The sequence below is a fragment of the Stylophora pistillata genome, chromosome 4 (assembly GCF_964205215.1).
Source record: "Stylophora pistillata chromosome 4, jaStyPist1.2, whole genome shotgun sequence".
NCBI classification, from domain to species: Eukaryota; Metazoa; Cnidaria; class Anthozoa; order Scleractinia; family Pocilloporidae; genus Stylophora; species Stylophora pistillata.
Genome location: NC_142522.1, coordinates 6,073,119 through 6,091,988, shown reverse-complemented (window position 1 = coordinate 6,091,988; position 18,870 = coordinate 6,073,119). Strand labels below are relative to the sequence as shown.

Genomic DNA, 18,870 nt, shown 5'->3' with positions numbered 1-18,870 from the left:
TGTAAACGTTTTTCTATTTTAGGCTTTTGAACGCATTTGATAGTTTTTGGCGAGTGATAAACAAACGAAATGGCGACCTTTGTTGCTAAGAATAGTGTTGGGGTGGAAAAGAAGCCAATTATAATCTTGAAAAAGTAGAAAAGTATACGTTTTTCATTTGTGAATTAATTAAAGTTTGCCCAATCTCCGAATACACTTTTATCTCTTGCAGTGTATATTTCATTTATGGCGTCAATACTTCTATTTTTAAATGTATATATCCAGGAAAATATTATTGTGTCCGAAAAAGAAAACAAAGAAAGGAAGTTAAGCAAAGCGCAATATTTACCCGAGTACGGCGGATTTGAATCGCCTACATCACTATTCTGTGATCGTCATCTACCGCCTACTTTTTACCGTAAGGCCACCGAAGCTCCTTGGAAAAAAATTGCCATGAAACTTTATTTAATAATAAATTTTACATTTAAAATGCTGATCTTTTGGTAATTTCAAGCGTGGGCTCAAACGACTCGAGTCACTACTCGCCGATAGTCCGTTATTGAAGTATCGCTCACGGCCAACTGCTCGTAAAGTGACTTGTTTGAGGCTTGTTTGGTATTCCTGGAGCTATATCGACGTTAGAAAGTGGTTCACAAGTAGGAACTGCATTGAAAAAAGCTCAAGCATAAGTTCAATCAGTCGACATGCTGTTTCTTCAATGGTGTAACTCGCACTGTGTATGCATAAGTTCTTAGTGCACTGTTAAGTTTGTATGTTTCCAGATACCTTGAATTAAGAATTTTTTTCTTAAAAATGCGTCCTGGAGTGAGGAACAGGAAGTTCTAAAGATGGGGATTGATATCACACAAAATGAGTGTAATTATTAGTTCTCAAAACAAGGAATGTGCACTGACAGTGAGTGTCAAATACTTCCTAAACCTGATAGCAGAGTCCTTACTTTAAGGTGACTAAGTTTCTCATAGAAAGACCTATTTTTTTCAAAATGAGTAAGTAAAGATCTCAAAAGAGAGCACTCACTCCTCAAAGATTGTTAAATAATACATCATCCCTATATCCTTGAGACAAGGATCTTAACTCCAGGAAGTGGCTCTTTCTATCAATATTTTGTGCATGTAACACAGGTTAGACAGGCCATACTACAAACTTAACAACAACTTTTAATCTGACATAATAAACCCAAATTGTGCTTTCTTTAAAATGTTTTACATTATTTTGAGCTTAAGATACCTGCACAGCAACAAGTTTTAATTTGAAGCAAGACTTAAGTGACACCTCACTTCATTTGATGTAGATCAAAATGTACAGCAAAGTGACATGGCCTTATACCTAATACCAATTCTTCAAGAAATGGCACAACTACATGTTAACTTAATATGCTGAAATTTTAACTATTCAATAAAAATATTCATGCAGATTTACCAATACTAAAATAAACAGCATATAGCGGCTTCATGACAAACACAAATTCATCAAGGAATAGGTATAGTAGCCTTTCCTTTGAATCATACTGAAGATTACTCTTTCTCTTTGTCAAAAATCTTGTTACAGATTTGCCTGTACCTAAATGTTCGTCATAGAGGCTTTACACCTAGGACATGTTCTTCAAGAAATTGATACAGCAACTTTTCTTTTGAATCATATTGAAGATTAAAACAATAATAAGTTGACAGTGACAACAACAATCCCTTTACAAGGATGAATATCCTAGCTGGTGTATGACTATAATTCTGTCAACAAGTGGTTTATATTTAGTTTGAGATTCTTTAGTCTGGTTTAGTAATTTTTCGTATAATAATCACATGATTGTAAGTAAAAAATTACAAATGGTAGCAGTTTACATTCCATGCTTATTCTTCTGGAAGTTATAAATTTATGATTTATTTGGACAACCACTTTGATTGTCATTTGAAATTAAAAATTTTTGTGAATTTACATGCAACAAGGATATTCCTAATGCTTTATATTTAGGGTAAACTAGGAACCCTCAAAACTGTGGTCTTGTTTCATGAATCACAGATATTGAGTGTGTTCAAAGAAAAATTAATGTAAAAAATTTTTTCAAATTATAGTAATTTTATAGTTATATTTCCTTGGGAATTTGACAAGCACGATTCCACAGAATTTTCTGAAATTTTGGCAAGCATTTATTATAAATCTAGTTGGAAGAAGAACCTTTCTACATAGAATGAATACTTGCTAAAAGCAAGGATTTGAGATATTTATTCAATAGTGGAAATACCCTTAAAATGAGAATTCAAAGTCATAATTCTTAAAACAAGGAATGTGAATCTTATTTTTAATGGTGGTATTCTTAAACTGAGGAACTTTCATTGGCGGGTATAAAATTATTAAAAGCAGAAATCTTAATCCTTACATTTCAAGGAATTGACTCACAAAATAAGGAAAAAATCCTTGTTTTGAGTATCCATTGACTTACAAAAAGAATTCCGAAAAACATAAACTTTAGAGTGGTGTGAACATCCTTGTACTTGTTTTCATCCTCGTGCTAATAATTATCTCAGAAGTGCGAGACAGGCTTCAAGCGCGGTACTCAGTTGTAACACAAGCATAGGCATAAACATAACAAGCTAATGCGCAGGTGCATGGGCACAGCTGCAACATAAACATGAGCACAAGCGCTCAGTTGATGTTATGTTAAATAGGGACATGGTTGGTATAAGCAGTATAGTGCTTGCTGATTGCCTGAAAGTCTTTCGCTTATGTTAATCCTTACGCTTACGCCAACCAAGTCTTAACTAGACAGTATAAGTATAAAAAGAAGGCAACGTTTTGATAATCATATGCCATATTATGCTCATCCTTATGTCCGTGCGTTCCATTCAGCGCGTAAGCTTTTACATGCCTATCCCTATGCTTGCATCGCAAGTTAGTACTGAGCTCAATATTGGAACAATATTTTTATGATAAACAAAACAGCACCCTTTTGAACTTTCATTCCACCAACCTTTACAGTAAAATCTAGAACAGTGATTGTCTTGCACTAAATCCCAATCAGGCCATATTTTCTGTCTTTGAGGCCTAACTTAGTTTCACATCATATTCCTCATAATGCCCATTTACCAGTCTAACGATCCATACCCTAGTATGGAAATCAAACACCCATTGCTATTGACCACACAGATTACATCGGCTTATCCAATTCACGAGTTGGCTTACAGAGCCTCTGATTACGATACAGGTAGCTTTGCCTTTATTGATGGCCCTTACCAAGCACAGTTGGACAGTCCTTTATTGCCATGGCAACCGTTCCATAAATCTGTGGGCCTATGTCTGCGTTTCAATTACCTCATGCCTGCTAAGTCGAAGCAGACCCTCAGGGTTTACCTACAGAACACCAATAAACAGAATCTGGTGTTAATATGGGATTTGACTGGAAACCACGGTGAAAAATGGTCAGCGGCTCAAGTTGCTTGGCCAGGAGCCAGAGGAATTCAGGTTAGGGAAGAGAATTGAGGACGAAATGAACACACGTCACTTCATTTAAGCAAAGCTTGATATTTTTTCCTGGGTTCATTCTTTTAGATAATTTTTAAAGGAGAAGGCGTTCTTGAAGAAGAGATCAACGTTGCATTTGATGACGTCGTTATAACTACTGAGAATTGTTCACTACGACCCTATTTTGCACAGCCAGGTGATTCTGTTTTCATTTCTACGAAAGGTTATCACAAAAAAAAATTAAATCATGAATCATTAAGGTACATTCTACTATTTATCTTTACTGCCGATGGTCTCACAAGCAAATTTGAGTTCTAAATTTGCTCTTCTTTTTTGTTAGGTTTTAAGTGTAGCAATGATCACTTCACTTGCAAGAATGGCGAATGCGTGAAGAAAAATTTGTTGTGTGATGGCGATTTTGCCTGTAAAGATCATTCAGATGAAGAAAACTGCGAGTGTCCTTCCAGCATGTTCGCCTGTAAAGGAGGAGGATGTCTCCTAGCAACGGCTCTGTGCGACGATAACGAGGACTGTTCCGAAGGAGATGACGAGAAAAACTGTCGTGAGTGGAAAGTTCTTATTAAGTCAAACAATCTTGATATTCAGACACTATCCAGGTGGTCTATTTACGGGAAGACAACAGTTTTTCAATCATTTCTATTACAATCATCCATACCAGTTATCAATTAAACAATAAGAGAAACGGGAAGAATAAAAATGTTAATAGCTGAGCCCCAGTTTTCTCTTATTAAGAATTTAAAAATGCGCATACTTCATATTACAGGAAATCGGTGTCCTTCTCGCTATCAGTGCATTGATGGATCGTGCATCTCCTGGTCAGACACCTGCAGTCAAACATCTTTCTGTAAGGACGGAACTAACACACCATCTGTGTGCGGTAAGTATGAAAACCGAGTGGTGTAATTACCAAAACTCCCGGTAAGAACTTGGTAACTAATTCTTTAACAACAAGAGAGTGTCTGTCTTCAGAGTTTCAGTTTGCTAATGCAATTTTTTGTCGCAAGTGTCTAAGTCCTATCAGCGAAAAATTTTGCACGTTCATCACGCGCGTTGTCCCACTGTTTTGAGTAGAATCGTAAGTCGTCGTGATGGTCCTTCGCATGTTGTGCAGGATTGCCTTTAACAAGGTCCCCCAGAGATTTCCCGTATCAATAGTGATCTAAGAGTTATTTCAGAGGGATCAAATGAGGGGTCAGTCACCTACCGTGATACTCTGAATGGCGCCAATAACAACAGCTTCCCTATCAAAATTTTTATGTCTGATAATCTCATTGTTCCAAGTTTTCCACTTGTTAGTTATTTGTTTATCTGTTAGTCGTCCCTTTTGTAAAATCTCTGTTCTTTTCTCGGTGTCTTGTCTATCAGCAACTGCAGATTTTAGTGGTGTCTCATCTGTTGGTTTTCTAGGTTCTGGCAGGTGCAGTCTTAATAATTTAGCTTGTACCTCCAAAAATACCACAGCCCAAAAGAGATGTAGATCTTACAGAGGTAGGGCAAAAACAAAGTCAGTATTTCCTCTGTAATGAGTCACTGGTAACTTTTCATACGTAGGACTAATGAGCTATTCTATTCTGACGGCCTCTTTTCCTTAGTCATGCGTCAGAATAAAATGACCATAGAATGGTTTAAAATCGCTTCTCGGGAGTGGAGATCAGTAATGGTAATTTTACATCAATCGAACATTGATTTACCTCACAAAAGTCATAGAGAAAAATAAGCAACTTGCGCTTCGGTCCAGATTTGGTTATGAAATTACTTGTCTGCTTTGTTGTTGTTGTTGTTGTTGTGCTTTTTCTTTAATCGGGCTCTTTGGTCATCCGTTGGTCTTCTCAGGTAACTGTAACTTTCAGACGGGCCGCTGTGGATTAAAGCCTGACAAGAATGCCACTTTCCAATGGACCGTAGGTTCTGGCCAGACGCTAACGGAAAGAACTGGGCCGAGTTACGATCACACTTCGTTCAGCAAGGATGGTAAGATTTTTCCTCAACATAAATCACTTCAGCCAGGAAAGCTCCAATAAAGCAATTACAATGATTAGCGAATACAATGAAATAATATTTATTAAAAAAATTGATGAAGGCTATGATTGGATCATAAAAAAATATTTTAACGAGTGTCGAAAGTAATTCCGGATTGTTGTGGTTCTGCTTTACTTCGCTCTATGATTGGTCCGAAAACTAGGGCCGCCATTATTAAACAATGGGGCGCAAATGGTAGTGTAGTCTGATCGTGCGGGTAGGTATAGTCCTGAGGACTGTCTTTGGTGGTGGTGACTAACGTTTCGACAGCCTGAGCAGAAGTCATGATCACAGTCATTGAATATGATGATGACTTCCGCTCAGGTCGTCGAGACGTCAGTCACCACCGCCCACAATAGTCCCTCTCAGGACTACTCACTCGGACGATCAGACGACACTATTACATGTTACACCCGGGTTCAAATCATTTACAATGGAATTCAAAACTAAAAAACATGTCACTTGCACCTTCTTGCGCTTATGGCAGCATGCATGTTTCACTTACGGGTTCATTACTTGATCGGATATTATAATCACCTCGCCTTTGGTCTTACGAACCGTAAAAGAAAAGCGCACTCAAACCTAGCCAAAACACTGCTAATTTCAAACTATTGTTGTAGAGCATTTTCAAGGATTGATATTTCGAGTATTTTTAGGTTTACCTTTTGTTTTATTAAGTCTCGTCTTTTTGCGTCTACGTTGTTATTTTGGTAGATCTATAGTTTTGATCATTTATTTTTAGTGTGTGCTTGAACTTGGCTCAGTTCTTACCGTGCTAGACATTTTAATCGCTTGTTATGGTTGAGGATAACTAGTTTGCTAGGTGGCCATGTTTGGGTTGGTAAAACTGACCTTGAGTTTTATCCACACTAAATATCCTGTTTTGGAAATTCCCACGGTCAGCTAACTCAAACATGTCTGTGATTTTTGCATTAAATTAGAGGGCACTCCTCGCTGAAGTTAGAAGTGAAATAGCTGTGGTAGTAGAGGATAGTAGCAACAATAGAAGAGGAGAGAATAAAAGGAGAAAAGTATAGAGTCCTGGTACCTTTCGTTAATTCGTCCAAGCGAGTGGTAACCCCCCCCCCCCCCCACAACACAATGTTAAACTGAAATCTGGATGACGAAACAGGCACACAAGTAATCGTATAATATATTTTTACAGGTTCGTATATCTATATTGAAGCTTCTCGAAGAAACTCTGGAGATGAGGCACGATTGCTGAGCGACTGGATGGAACCTAATGAAACAGTTTGCGTTAAGTTCTGGTATCACATGCACGGGTCGGACATCGGTAATCTGAGTATCTACCTCAAAACTAACCAATCAGAAACGCTTGTTTGGATGGTGTCGGGAGATCAAGGAAACCGCTGGAGATTTGGTCAGGCGGCTCTAAATAGCGCTTATTGGTCTAAAGTAAGTATTTAATTTTTAAAGAATTTTGCGACGAACAACCTGGAATCCATATGGTTTCTATTTGCACAACTCACTTACTATGGATGACGATAAAATCATTTCAAAATGCATAATACATAAGACGAACTGATTTAGTAGCTGCTGGGTACATTTTCGTTCTTTCTATGGGTACGTTTTCGATTTAAGTTCCTATTAAGAAGGATTTATTTCATAATTAAAAAATATCTGACAACAAAACCTTTTCACAACAAACAATAGGTTGAGGTATGGGAAACACATCCACTTAATCACATATTTTCCATCAAGACAAGATTTAATAATCTATAGTATTTTACTAAGCAATTTAAAATAAGCATCGATATCGGTATTTTGAAACATTGAACAGTCTATCTTTAAGTTATTATCGATATTGTTTTCTTCAGTTTGTACTACAAGGAACTGTTGGCAGTGGAAGTAAAGGTGATATTGCAGTGGATGATTTCATGGTATTGGATGGAACATGTAAGAAAATTTTGAAACAAAGTAAGTATATTTAACGAGGTGTTTCTGAGCAATCAAAGTAGTAATAAAGGCTTCAAGACGCGTGAACTAGATTTAGAAGGACTTTAACGTAATTTTCCCATGTAGTATTGTTATTTTTAGGAAAAAAGAGAGACAAATAGCATCAGTAACCTATTGCTTTTCTTGCATCATCTCCAGTGAGTCCAGACTGCTATTTCGAAGAGAGCATGTGTGATTGGCACGCTCATAATGGATGGGTTCTGGATACTCATGTGGCGGGAATGAAGAAGCGAGGTAAACCGTGAGATCGTGAGTTGTCTGTAACTAGGTAATGCGATTTCTGACAGATGAGTTAATGTCACCCGGCGGCAACGGTCGTTTGCTTAACCTTTTTTAGTAAATGCAGTACGATTTCGCCCACCGCGAAAAAATTATATGGTGTTAGGAGCATACCACTCCTTTAACATGACGTCGAATTTTTTTGTTAGTAGGATACGCTTCTCTTCCGGCCGGAGTATCAGAGCTGCCATCTTTTCTCTCATCTCCCATCATCAACAAAAATGCCTATGAATGGAAGTGCCTTCGTTTTTGGTATCTAATCGCTGACAATATTCGTGTTCAAGCTCATTTTTGGCGCAAGGTGTCATTAACTGTGATCTTAAGCAACACAAAGACAAACAAAACTCAACTGCTTTTCCATGCAGAAGAAGCGACCAATGCGGTGCGTTACGTACAGCTACCGATACCAGTCAACTCAATTCAAATTCAGGTAGGTTACTAGTCTCCTTCACAGCCTCCGTTCTCGTCTCGAAACGCGTTCCTTATCCCACCGTCAACAGGCATAGCGTGAGAGGACGCGTTACAAGACTACACAACGGTTGCGAATGAAACTAGGGATTTGCAATTCTCTCTGAAAACTCTTTAAATTATTGCAATTTGCGTCACGCCTTCTAAGAAACCAGAGTGGGTTCAAACCAAATATCTCTTTTCCTGATAGAACATATCTTTTCATGGTTGTATAAACCTATATCTTAACATGATTGCTTTTTTGTAATATTCTAAAGATTCATTTTGTTGGTGTCAGCAAGTTTTCTCCCGGAGCATTTTTAGCCGTTGATGATGTTTCTTTGACCAAAGAACCTTGCAAACTTATTCCTTGGAGTTCTGGTAAAGGTAAGGGTTACTCTATACACGCATCTTCAAAGCAAAACTGAACTTTGTGTCACATAAGATTTAATTTTCAAGAAATATACGTCATTCAATTAAGAGAAATGAAGATTTAGATCTTTGGGGTAAGAATGCTAAAGGAGATCATGCGTCTTTCCCAAAGCTAAATTAGAATAGAGAAACTGAGACGGTAAATGAGTAGACTTACGCGTGAATTGTGCGTTTCATAAGGCTTATTTTATCTTGTTGGTCCCTTTTTTTCATTACAACGGTCAGTGCTTTTTTTAACCTCCCCCCCCCCCTTTCCCCTACTCACCTATTGTGGTACTTTGTGAAGAGAAGCTTCACCATCCTCTCCCCAAACCATAGCGAACACTACTAAGGACGTGGAAAGTATTGTTACGGTTTATCCTCTCCTTTTTCGTATTATTTTACCAATGTCATCTACATTCCTTTTTTATCCCTAAAAACCATTAGATTGTCAAAACCCTCTTGGAATGGAGAATGGAGCTATCCCCGATGAACAAATCACTGCTTCTTCACGATGGGATGCCCACCACGCCCCTCCCCAGGGGAGGTTACACTTTAAACGATCAGGCGTTAAACAAGGATCTTGGTCAGCCGGCGTAAACGATGGCAACCAATGGCTCCAGGTGGATCTGGGAAGTCAGTACATGAAGGTAACGGGCGTAGCAACGCAAGGACGGAATGCACATCCTCAGTGGGTAACAAAATACAAGCTGCAGTATAGCAAGGATGGAATAAGCTTCCAGTATTACAAGGAACCACGCGATACTGAAGAGAAGGTGAGTCGGACTTCCTACATCGAAATCAAATTTCTGTCGTCTCTTTCATCGTTTCGGTAAGTTTGAGCTTGTTCGTTTTCATCTGGCTCAGTTCTGTTTTCACTTACATAACTTCAGGAGAAGAATACAATTTAGACAAGACAGGCAAGCATTCCCTTCTTAATCTGTACTACCATTTTTTCATAAAGGAATTTCAAGGAAACACAAACATGGACAGTGTTGTTTTCCATGAAGTTAATCCACCTATCAAAGCACGTGTAATCCGCTTTCGACCGACAGCTTGGAAAGACCACATCTCCATGAGGGTGGAGGTATATGGCTGTAAAGGTACTGTATGTATTGTTTAGCGAATCGACATCGTCTGATAGTGCAACTGTCTGCACCTTAACGCTACCACGGCAGCAGCAGCAGCCGTGGTAGCATTGGTAGCATTGGTAGGAATTTGGAAGGAGTGGGAGCAGTGTTAGTAGAAGAAGCTGAAGTAATAGTAGTAGTGCTAGTAGCAGCAGTAGTAATAACACAAACACAAGCACTCAGTTAAGCGTATGAGGAAGGCACCTATTAATCTTAGCCTAATTGATCCCCTCTTGAAATCATTTAGATGACAGCCCTTGTAACATATCACAAGACTGGTGTGGATGGAAAAGCATTCGTGGCTGGAAGCGACTCATGCACAAAGACCACCAGGACGAGGCTTTTGATAACTACGATGATAAACAGGGGGATGTTAGTGACTCTGCTGACTCAACTGGTTTTGGTGAGTAAAATTTTTGATGTATGACATAAATGCATAACTCTACCTCAACTTTACATATATTGAATTTCTCTTTGCTGTTTGCAAACACTAAACTCGTGAACTAAGAGCTTTTAAAATCTCAATTCCTAATTAAGGCGCTTCGAGGTCTTTTAACAATGGGATTTCAAAAAAGAAACCCAGCTGAATGACAGACTTTACGAGTTGGATCTGGAATCTCAAAAAATAAATTCTGAATCTGCTTTCTTTCAATATAATCTATCAGAAGCATTCGCTCTAATGAGTTTATATGCTTTGGAATCCACGACTGGACAAACTCTGTAGAAAAGCAGCAAAAAGCTTTGTTCTCTTCGACTAACTAATGTAATTTTGTTTCGGGGCGCTAAAGTCTGAGTGCAAACTGGATGAAAAATTAATCTTTTGACTTTTGACGTAATCTTTTTCCTTAACGTTCCTATTGAATTGGAATCCTATCGAAAGGAGATTAGATATAAACCCTGCATTCTTTTCCCTCACCTCAATAAGTGCTCCAACAAAGTTACAGCTGTATATGGTTGCTGTATGATTAATTTTAAAATTATGATTTAATATCCCAGGCTTTTTTGATCCAGAAAACTACGAGATTCAGCTTCCTGATTTTGATCGCGGCTATGTGTCATTCTCGGGCATTTCACCCCTCCTGAAGGGGTTTACGCTTTGCTTTTGGATAAAGACCTCTCACGATGGTTTTTTCATCGAATATAAAGTTCCTAGGGAGCAAGGTGAATCTCTGCAACTGGGATGCTACATCGGTAACGACACCCTTGAATTACAGCTGAAAAACAGGAGGAGGTGCGAGACAAAATTTTAAATACATACACAGTTGCATTAGAGGGCAGATAGAAGAAGTTAGCTAAACCAAGAACGGCAAGAGAGCGTGGAGAACAAAACTTCAGGCTTAATAAACAGAATAATAGCTCTGCAAGGCCGTTGTAACGGGAAATTCCAGAGTTTTATCGGTCAGAGATCATCTGTCGGCAAATTAATCTATTTTAATTCCGAACTAGGTATTGTATTTGCATACCATGTTAAAGATGAGGCCTGGCGCGGCTAGAGATGAACACATAATGCCATTTATGAAACTCTTCGACAAAATTAAATTCCTATTTTAATTCCTCTTTACCTGAAATCGCCGCTGAGACTACTTTAGATGCTCATGTCCCAAGAGCCGGATTTAAACGCTGTCTGAAGTGGGCTGTATCGAAAGGGTAGAAAGAAAGTAATTATTCACCACACTAAGGCATACTGGCATATCCTTTGCCGCAAGGACGATAAGGAGGGGGTGTTTGATTCACCGATAGATTCCTATGACACCACTAATAATTATTACAATCCCTAAATAGTTGCCTCTAACTGACTGCTTATCTTTGAATTTTACTCATAGCAAAATACCGACAGGCGTGGTAGATGACATGTGGCATCATATGTGTGTATCATGGAATCAACATAAAGGGCTGATGCAGGTGTTCGAAGATGGCAAGAGGAAATATAGCTCATTTGGATTTCGATTTTTTGCGATCGAAGGTACCGATCGTGGAGAAGTCATCTATTTGCTTGTGTTCGGTTGATTCTTGCTTTGTATTTTTAAACTGTTTCCTTCTCATAGACTAACCATTAAACAACTTGCATCAGATTTAACTTGTCCGGAGTTGGTTGGTTGATTTTAACTAAGGTTGCAGAAACGTAAACGCGGAGGTGCATATGGCTTTTATGATCTAAAAATGAAGCAATAAATGAGCGAAAAAAATGTAGAGTTTATTTATTCAGAGAAAAAGAGAATATTGCACGGAGCCAAAGATAAGGTAAAGTAAAATCAAGTTAACTGCCTAGAAAACCTGAGTGATCATTCTGAAATGGTAAGCAGGTAATGCGAATGTCGTGGATCAAGCATAGATCTTAGATAACTTCAACACTCTTTGACTTCCTTCATTCGTCTTAACTAATACAAAAATAGAGTATGCAATGAAAAGGAAACTACTGACGTTTTCCCTATGTTCTAAAGCAAACATAATTATGAAATTTCTATGTTATCACAGACTTTCATTAGTTTCTCATCCATTCCCACGCAGGAGGAGGAACCATGACTATTGGTTTCCGAAATTCCAGTGAGAATGCATCAATTGCTCTGGGTTCTCTAAGTGGATTCAATCTTTGGGGACATGAAATGCCAGTCGAGGAGATACTGCACATGTCGTTTGGATGTGGCAGTGAAAAAGGAAACGTGAAGACCTGGGAAACGATAAGAAAAGGGTTGCAGAAAGAAGTGGCAGTGAAATGGTTTCGAACGTGCAGAGATAGGGGAGGCAAGTTCGTACTGAAGAGAATGTGATTGGCAGCTTTCCATGATTCATCTTCTCAAGTTTGAATATAAGCGAAACCTTCAGGCAACTACAAACCATCATTTGCTAGTTGATAGTTAGCTTTAAGTACTTACTGGCTTTCGTTAATATCATGTGCTTCTAAACTGCTAGAGTTGGGTCAAGGGGAGAGGGTTCGATCGGTCCAGACCTCTCCCCCCCCCCCCATACTACTGGTATGATACTACTATACTAGTCTCATGCATCGACTGGTTTACATGTTGCTACTCAATAAGAATAGTTTAACTTTCCTATCTTGAAATATTGTTCAGCTTAATTGGGCTATAATATGAACACACAAAGAAGCGGGTGAGTCGACTCTAATGGTGATAGCTAAGCTTGCTGAAACGTTAGTCGCCTTCTCAAAATGCACCGCTCTGACGAAGGGCGAACGCTCGAAACGTCAGCTTTGAAACTCTTTGCGGTGGCCAATTTACATTATCGACTGAGTTGATAAAACCAAATTTCCTTCTTACCCTCACCGACGCCGCACCACGTTTCTTTAGAAACTTACCCCGTTTATTCTGTAAATGAAGACGAGAGTTATCATATTGCACTTTAATAAAACAAACTAATTCCGTTTTAATCCTGATGCAGGTGGCAGACTTGTGGTAAATACCAACGTTACTTACTTTAACCAGTCCGCTGTTCTTGTGAGTCCACTATACAATAGATCACGTGACTGGCATAGTGAGTGCCTAAAGTTTCGTTACATGTTGCGAGGCCCTGGGATGAAGGCTCTTACAATTTACCAGAAGACAAAACAGTACCGCAGAATTCCGGTCTGGATTTCGAGAAGAAACAGTGGTGCGAACTGGCTCTATGGACAAGTTCCTTTGAATTCTCTTTCTGAGTTTCAGGTATTGGAAAATATTAAAATGACGAATTTTAAATAAAACAAGTTGGCAGAGCGATATTCCTCTCCAGGGCCCCGGATTTCATCGGTGGGATCCTGATTATTCCTCGTGGTGGACAATATAAGCAAGTTCCACTAGGAATGGGAGAGCTTTTTGACTCCCCAGAAAAAAATCGTCGGGGTTGCAAGGTTTAAAACACGAAAAAGTATGAAACAAACTTACCAGTCGCCCTTTTCCTGGAGTTTACCATGTGTGTGTTTACCTTTAACCTTTTTTTTTGCCTGTATTTCATTTCTACGTCATATTCTCTCGAAAAATTGTTCCTGTCTCGTTCCAGTTCCGTCTTTTTCTCAGATAATAAGTTAATGACCCAACATTAACTTTTTTTCTTCCTTTTTGTGCTATTACAATAAACAGGTGTCAATAGAAGGTAAAACAGAGACAAGGGAAGACTTGATAGCATTGACAGGATTGTACATTGACAAAGGGAACCTTTGTAAACACAAACCCTGGTCAGCTAAACAAGGTAGAGTATTGGTAGAAACATTCATTGCGTGTCCAAACCGTGTTCATATTGTAAGAAAACCTTTTAAGGAAATAATGAAAATTTAAAAAGTGCAACTTTCGTCCATGCCTTGCCGACTTTTCAGAGGAAAAATACAATTTTCGGAGTTCGTATTCAGCCGAAAGATAAGAATGCAAGGCAAAGCGAAAAGCAAAGGGAGAGAATAGATAAGTGTAGCCGATAGCAAGAGCGCTTACTTTTAACGTGATGGTAAATCCAAATTCTAATTCAACCTCAAGACGGCAGGCGAGAAGCACCTCTTCATCTATGTCCACCGCTGCATACAACTTACTTATTTCTTTATTTACATCTTTTTTTCTTGAAGTACCCCAAGCAAGTGAAGGTAATATAGTTTCTACAATACATTTTGTCCTACTCTTGCCCGTAGGAGAAATCATCAACCTTGCTGTTATTCACTATATATCCAGTATTTACTTGAATGCGGCGGGGATTTTTAAGAGTAGCCTCACTAGCCCTAGAAATTACAGTCTGTACTTTTCTGTTCAGGACTTTACAAGCTCTATTTATTATCATCAACTTACAGCTGCCTCATTCTGTTTCAGCCTGTAGTGAGACCTTGACCAACAAGTCGGGATACTTCTTCTCTCCTCTATATCCGGGACATTCTCTTGATGACATCCTCTGCAGATGGCTCATAAGCGTCCCACCCCGTCATATAATTAATTTGCAGTTCCAAGAGTTCCGACTCAGGGATCACCCAACGTGTGATAATTGTTTTGTGGAGGTTTTCGATGGTAGCGGATCGACTGGACCCTCTTTAGGCAAATTCTGTGGCTATTTCTTTCCCTCCGATCTCTTATCCTCCTCTAATCATTTAACAATTCTTCTGAGCTGTCAAGGAAATTTGCCTGTAGCCAGATTCAAGGCCTTGTATCGCTCTGTTTCAGGTACATGAAAATTATAATATTCTCATTATTGTCATTTTGTTGATACTTTGTTTGCAGTCCGCTACCCTGCTCAGCGATATAGCATTCCAGGTTTTGAGATCTTTGAGGATGGCATAAATTGATATAAAAGGCAATCAACACCGCAAAATTTCTAAAAATCCCTAGAGGGAGAAGGGGGTCTCAGTCATTTCTAAGGTATTTAGAATGGGGGGACTTTTTCTCGAATAGGTTATTGAGAGAAGCTTTAAAAATATCATTAAGGCGCAAAATGTGATTGATTAAGTTTTCTTCTGAACAGTCGTGTAGATCTAATGATCACAATAAGATCCAAAAAGAGACCCGTTTAATTTGTGCGATGTGACCTTGTAAAAACTGCTGTTAAAAAAGAAGAGTTTGTCGGTTTGCATTACTTTCCCGCAAAGATTAACGGTAGTATTCTCGGCTTGTTTGTGTGATCCATTTTATTTCCTTCCAAAACCGTATGATAGGAATGATTATCGAAATTTTTTTCTAGTCAACGAAAATGACGGACTTTCCTGTTCACGTCAGCAAGGTAAATAATCTTTCCTTCTTATGCACGAGAACTGCTACTTATCTTACTTCTGAATTAATTGTTTGTTGGCTCTTCAATTTTTAATGATAATAGTATTATCGTTTGATTTTAGGTTGTCCATCAAGCTGTAAATGCGAATATTTCGGTGAAGGCAAAGACAAGAAGATTCAAGTAACTGGAATAGACTTACTCAGTGTACCAAGAAATCTTCCCCTCAATACAGGAGCTGTGTAAGCAAGAAAACCTCGGCAAATATATAGTTCCATTGCATTTCTAAATTTAATCTGGTGATGTCGTTATTTCTGGGTTTTTTTTTCGGTTTTTTTTTTTTTGGCGCTTTTCTCAGTGAGCTGTTCTGTTATTTTTTTTTTCGTAATTACTTCCTTCATTCATATTTGCTGCAAGTGCCATATTTCTTTCAAGGTTTTTCAAGAAAAATCGGATATCCCAGTTACAGGAAAAGGCCTTTGCAGACCTTCAAAAGCTGGAATATATGTGAGTATATTCCTCATACAGTGATCAAAAAGTGAAAAGTTTCCGTTTAGATCTGTACTAGCAAATGGTTTAATGAACTGGCTGGAGAATGAAACGAACCGATTTTTTCTTTTTTGCTTTTCTAGCGACATGAGCTTCAATATTTTGCTTCGTCTCAGTGAAAACTGCTTTCAAAACCTCTCATCCGTTAAAACAATGTAAGTATAAAATTAATCACGCCTTGTAAAGATGAATGTCTTAAATATAGAAAAGTCGAGTCTTCGAGATGAAGCGTAGTCCCCAGTTGGAAATACTTCATCCCTAGGTCACTTTTTGTTTTCCTCTTTATTTGTTGTTTTGTTTTTGATTCGATGTGATAATTTGGAAAAGCATTCATAGAAAAATTGTGGTAAGGTATCCGACGAGGTTCTTGTAACCACTACACTGATAACCTGTTTCAATACCTTTCTTCACACCTTAAAAAAATAAAAAAACACTGACAGCAGGAAAACTTTCGTCCGTAAAAGAAAAAAAGGGTGAGTTTCAAAACCGCAATCTTATTTATGCCCTTACTGGTTACATCTTTGCGCAATTTCGTAACCGAACGAGGCCGAAAACTCTACAAGGGCTGCTATATGCTTTGGTTAGGAGGTGGCTCCAAGGCCAGCATGAGATTGTACTTAAACTGAATTTAATGATGTACTTTTTTTGCCAGGCGATTGAACTCCAATTTTTTAAGATCTCTTCCCGAAGGTGTTTTTCGTGGAATTCCTAATCTACGTGTTTTGTGAGTATTTACTTGACTTATAAATCCGGCGTTTATGGAACTTTTGTGACTTTAATCACATGTACTAGTTATAGTAATGGAAGCCACTAGGAAATCAAAGTAGATATTGTCATAAAGTCTTTTACTGAGCCCGAGAAAATTCGAACAACCAAGGATTGCATACGATTTTATCTACGTATCTTATTGGCCAAGAGCATGTCACAAACTTTCCCGACCACACACAGAACTCAAAGTGCGGCAATCTTGCATTCCTCTCGATAACTTGAATTTAGTGGACATCGATGTGATTTGTTTCAGTGATTTGGGGAAAAACCTTCTACAGAGACCAATAAGAGGAATGTTGGATGGACTATCAACCATAGAGGTTTTGTAAGTATCAGATTCTAAACGACAACTTACCCACATAAATTCTGCAATTATTATTTTTTGACATAAAGCTTCAACTTCGTTCCCAGGGCGTCCCCTCTTTGAAAGGAAAAGCGCCCTGGAAACGAGGTTGATGAAGCTTTTTAACTGCAACAAGAGACAGCCTTCATTAAACCTTTTTATTCATTTCCAGGGGCCTGCGTTCAAACCAGATTGAGCGGCTGGAATATGGCGTTTTTGAAAACAAGAGCAATATGACCCATTTGTAAGTTTCTTTTACCTTCATTTATTGGGATTGTTTGGTTTTTGGCTACTAGTGATACATAGAGCTTCACAGGGATACAACTTAATATCAACAATCGACTCTTTGCTGTGACCTGCTTCGAGTTTTCCTCTTCAATAAAATATTGATTATAAGATTAAAAATTATCTAGGGATTTTTCTTTTACGAGCTTAGTCACTGACAAAAAAGCGTTTCTTCTGTAGAATTGAATCATTACTTTTGGAATTGCTTATTTTCAATCAGATACCTCCAGGATAACGAACTAAAAAAACTACCAGAAGGCCTGTTTGAAGATCTTTCAAAGCTGAAAGTACTGTAAGTATTTCCATCCAAGCGGTAGTTTTCAATGAAGAAAGAAACGAATAATGTTAAAAGTGGGAATGATTGCCTGTTGTAAGAGGCCTTTTTTTCGCATTCCTGGTAAATAATGTTCCCGAGAGGCTATAGTTTTTTCTTACCATGTTTACGCTCACTAACGAGAGATCAACAATTCTTGAATTCAATCAGGGAAAATGTCAGAAAAAGAAACCGATTTGACTGTTTTTTTTTTTTTCGGCTAAGATCTGAAACTCTTCCCACCCTTCAATTTTCCGGGCTTTCAAGAAACGGGAATCGACAATTAATAGGAAATTCTCCTTTATAGCTGCCCTAGATTTCCAAGTAGGCTAATTGACAGAGTTTGAGGTTAGATCAAGCTAACACCCTTTAGCGGATAGTAATGTAAATTCCTTCCTCTGACATACATACTTTTGCATGGATACTCGTGGAAGAATTTGCAGATCAATCCTGACACTATTTCATCTCACCTTGAATAACTGGAATCTCCACAGAATCCATTTTTACTCAGTATACTAGGTTTTTTCTAAATAGCTCAGCCAGTTGACATAGACAACTGAAGCGAGCATCATTCAGATCCTTATCAATTCTTGGAAATTTATTTTCAACTTGATTATTATCCTTATCGCGCTTTTCCTTAGAGACCTTAGTGGTAACAAGCTGACAACAGTCTCTAAGGGAACCTTTAAAGGACTCAAGTCACTGGAATACTTGTAAGTTGACCATTTATCAATTGCTAAACTCTCTAGCACAAAAGCTTAGTGGTAAGCTCTAAAACTGTCTCAAATCCAATCTTTGATATGATAAAACTATTCATCTTTACATTTATTCCTTTCACCCCATTACTACAGATATCTCAACGATAACAAACTATCCGATGTACCTTCCGATGCTTTCAGTGAACTGAAAAACATGAAGTATTTGTGAGTATCCTTTACTCCAAGTGTGTTCAACGCTGCCTAGCGCACTAGCTTGTTTTACTTCACTGCGTGCTTTCCAATTTGGCTTTCCAATATTGGCTAATGTTGGCCGATGTCGGGAAATCAGATCTAAAGGAAATGTAGCCTTGGGAAATACGATAAACACACGGAAACCGGTGTCAATTGCGAAAAATTACCGTGCATTTGAGTGGTTGGGAATGAGGTCCAAACTTTCTTAACCAATGTAAGACAAATCCAGTGTTATCTCAGATTGCTTTGGACACT

The 18,870-nt window shown here is 38.3% G+C and overlaps 1 protein-coding gene across 1 annotated transcript in view; it reads left to right on the top strand.

Annotated features, from left to right (window-relative positions):
- The window catches only part of LOC111344965 (MAM and LDL-receptor class A domain-containing protein 2), a 39,491-nt gene that overhangs the window by 15,452 nt on the left and 5,169 nt on the right, over positions 1-18,870 (top strand). The window contains exons 24-53 of the mRNA XM_088756409.1: positions 3,200-3,456; positions 3,544-3,652; positions 3,797-4,018; positions 4,241-4,354; positions 4,885-4,965; positions 5,311-5,448; positions 6,662-6,912; positions 7,335-7,434; positions 7,612-7,707; positions 7,902-8,182; positions 8,478-8,586; positions 9,058-9,386; positions 9,575-9,713; positions 9,988-10,143; positions 10,737-10,971; positions 11,564-11,703; positions 12,249-12,482; positions 13,134-13,396; positions 13,811-13,919; positions 14,522-14,866; positions 15,381-15,419; positions 15,532-15,649; positions 15,843-15,914; positions 16,040-16,111; positions 16,609-16,680; positions 16,978-17,049; positions 17,240-17,311; positions 17,573-17,644; positions 18,307-18,378; positions 18,517-18,588. Coding sequence (XP_088612535.1) covers positions 3,200-3,456; positions 3,544-3,652; positions 3,797-4,018; positions 4,241-4,354; positions 4,885-4,965; positions 5,311-5,448; positions 6,662-6,912; positions 7,335-7,434; positions 7,612-7,707; positions 7,902-8,182; positions 8,478-8,586; positions 9,058-9,386; positions 9,575-9,713; positions 9,988-10,143; positions 10,737-10,971; positions 11,564-11,703; positions 12,249-12,482; positions 13,134-13,396; positions 13,811-13,919; positions 14,522-14,866; positions 15,381-15,419; positions 15,532-15,649; positions 15,843-15,914; positions 16,040-16,111; positions 16,609-16,680; positions 16,978-17,049; positions 17,240-17,311; positions 17,573-17,644; positions 18,307-18,378; positions 18,517-18,588 — 4,441 coding nt within the window. The remainder of the gene's footprint in view (positions 1-3,199; positions 3,457-3,543; positions 3,653-3,796; positions 4,019-4,240; positions 4,355-4,884; positions 4,966-5,310; positions 5,449-6,661; positions 6,913-7,334; positions 7,435-7,611; positions 7,708-7,901; positions 8,183-8,477; positions 8,587-9,057; positions 9,387-9,574; positions 9,714-9,987; positions 10,144-10,736; positions 10,972-11,563; positions 11,704-12,248; positions 12,483-13,133; positions 13,397-13,810; positions 13,920-14,521; positions 14,867-15,380; positions 15,420-15,531; positions 15,650-15,842; positions 15,915-16,039; positions 16,112-16,608; positions 16,681-16,977; positions 17,050-17,239; positions 17,312-17,572; positions 17,645-18,306; positions 18,379-18,516; positions 18,589-18,870) is intronic.